The sequence below is a fragment of the Carlito syrichta genome, unplaced genomic scaffold (genome assembly GCF_000164805.1).
Source record: "Carlito syrichta isolate Samal-C Ts95f unplaced genomic scaffold, Tarsius_syrichta-2.0.1 Scaffold153877, whole genome shotgun sequence".
NCBI lineage: Eukaryota > Metazoa > Chordata > Mammalia > Primates > Tarsiidae > Carlito > Carlito syrichta.
The window spans coordinates 1-737 of NW_007097973.1; the positions used below are offsets into that span (position 1 = coordinate 1).

The window sequence follows — 737 nt, forward strand, 5'->3', positions numbered from 1 at the left end:
GTGAACCCATCTGGAGGGTCCACACAGTGAAGCGCTGATCCCCACTCCTCCGCTCCAAGTCCAGAAAGACGCCTGGGGACGACCACCCTGCCGCTCGCCCCGCCACTCCGAGCCGGGCCCCTCCTCTCCCGGAGCCCCGACCTCGGCCCTACTTGGGGCAAGTCCTGGGCCCAGGAAGCAGCCCCCTCCCCTGACTTTCCTCTCCTGGCTGCCCGGCCTTGGGCCACAGGTGGAGGAGATCCGGGGCTTCATTGACAAGATCGCAGAGAACGTGGAGGAGGTGAAGCGGAAGCACAGTGCCATCCTGGCCTCCCCCAACCCAGACGAGAGTGAGTTGGGTGCAGGGACGGCCTTCCGGCCCCGAAGGCACCCGGGCGGGCCGCACCCGGGAGGGCTCATGGAACCCCAGCACCCTTCCCTGCTGGTGGGCTGAGGGGTCCCCGGGCCAGCCCAGGAGGGGCGGCTCCCATGAGAAGCCTCGGGAAACGCAGCTGGCCTTGGCCTGGGGCGGTGGGGCTCAGTGCCCAGTGTCACTGACCGGTTGACCGGGCAGCGGGAGGGGCGGCCCTCCTCGGGCCTGGGTGGGGTCAAGCAGCTAGCCCCCGCCTTCTCCAGGTCAGCTGGCTTTTCTCTGAGGCAGCTGGGCTGGCTGCAGCCCTGGGATTCAGGGAGAGAGGGAGGGAAGGAGGGAAGGAGGGAGTCTCTGATCGATAGGAGGGCTCTCAGCCCAGCCCCTC

General features: G+C 68.7%; 1 protein-coding gene across 1 annotated transcript in view; it reads left to right on the forward strand.

Annotated features, from left to right (window-relative positions):
- Nucleotides 1-59: 59 nt before the first annotated feature.
- Nucleotides 60-737, forward strand: part of STX1A (syntaxin 1A) — a gene marked incomplete at its 5' end in the record, with an annotated part of 9863 nt that continues 9185 nt past the window's right edge. Inside the window, one exon of the mRNA XM_008050850.1 lies at nucleotides 60-329. Within this exon, the coding sequence (XP_008049041.1) occupies nucleotides 60-329 (270 nt within the window). The remainder of the gene's footprint in view (nucleotides 330-737) is intronic.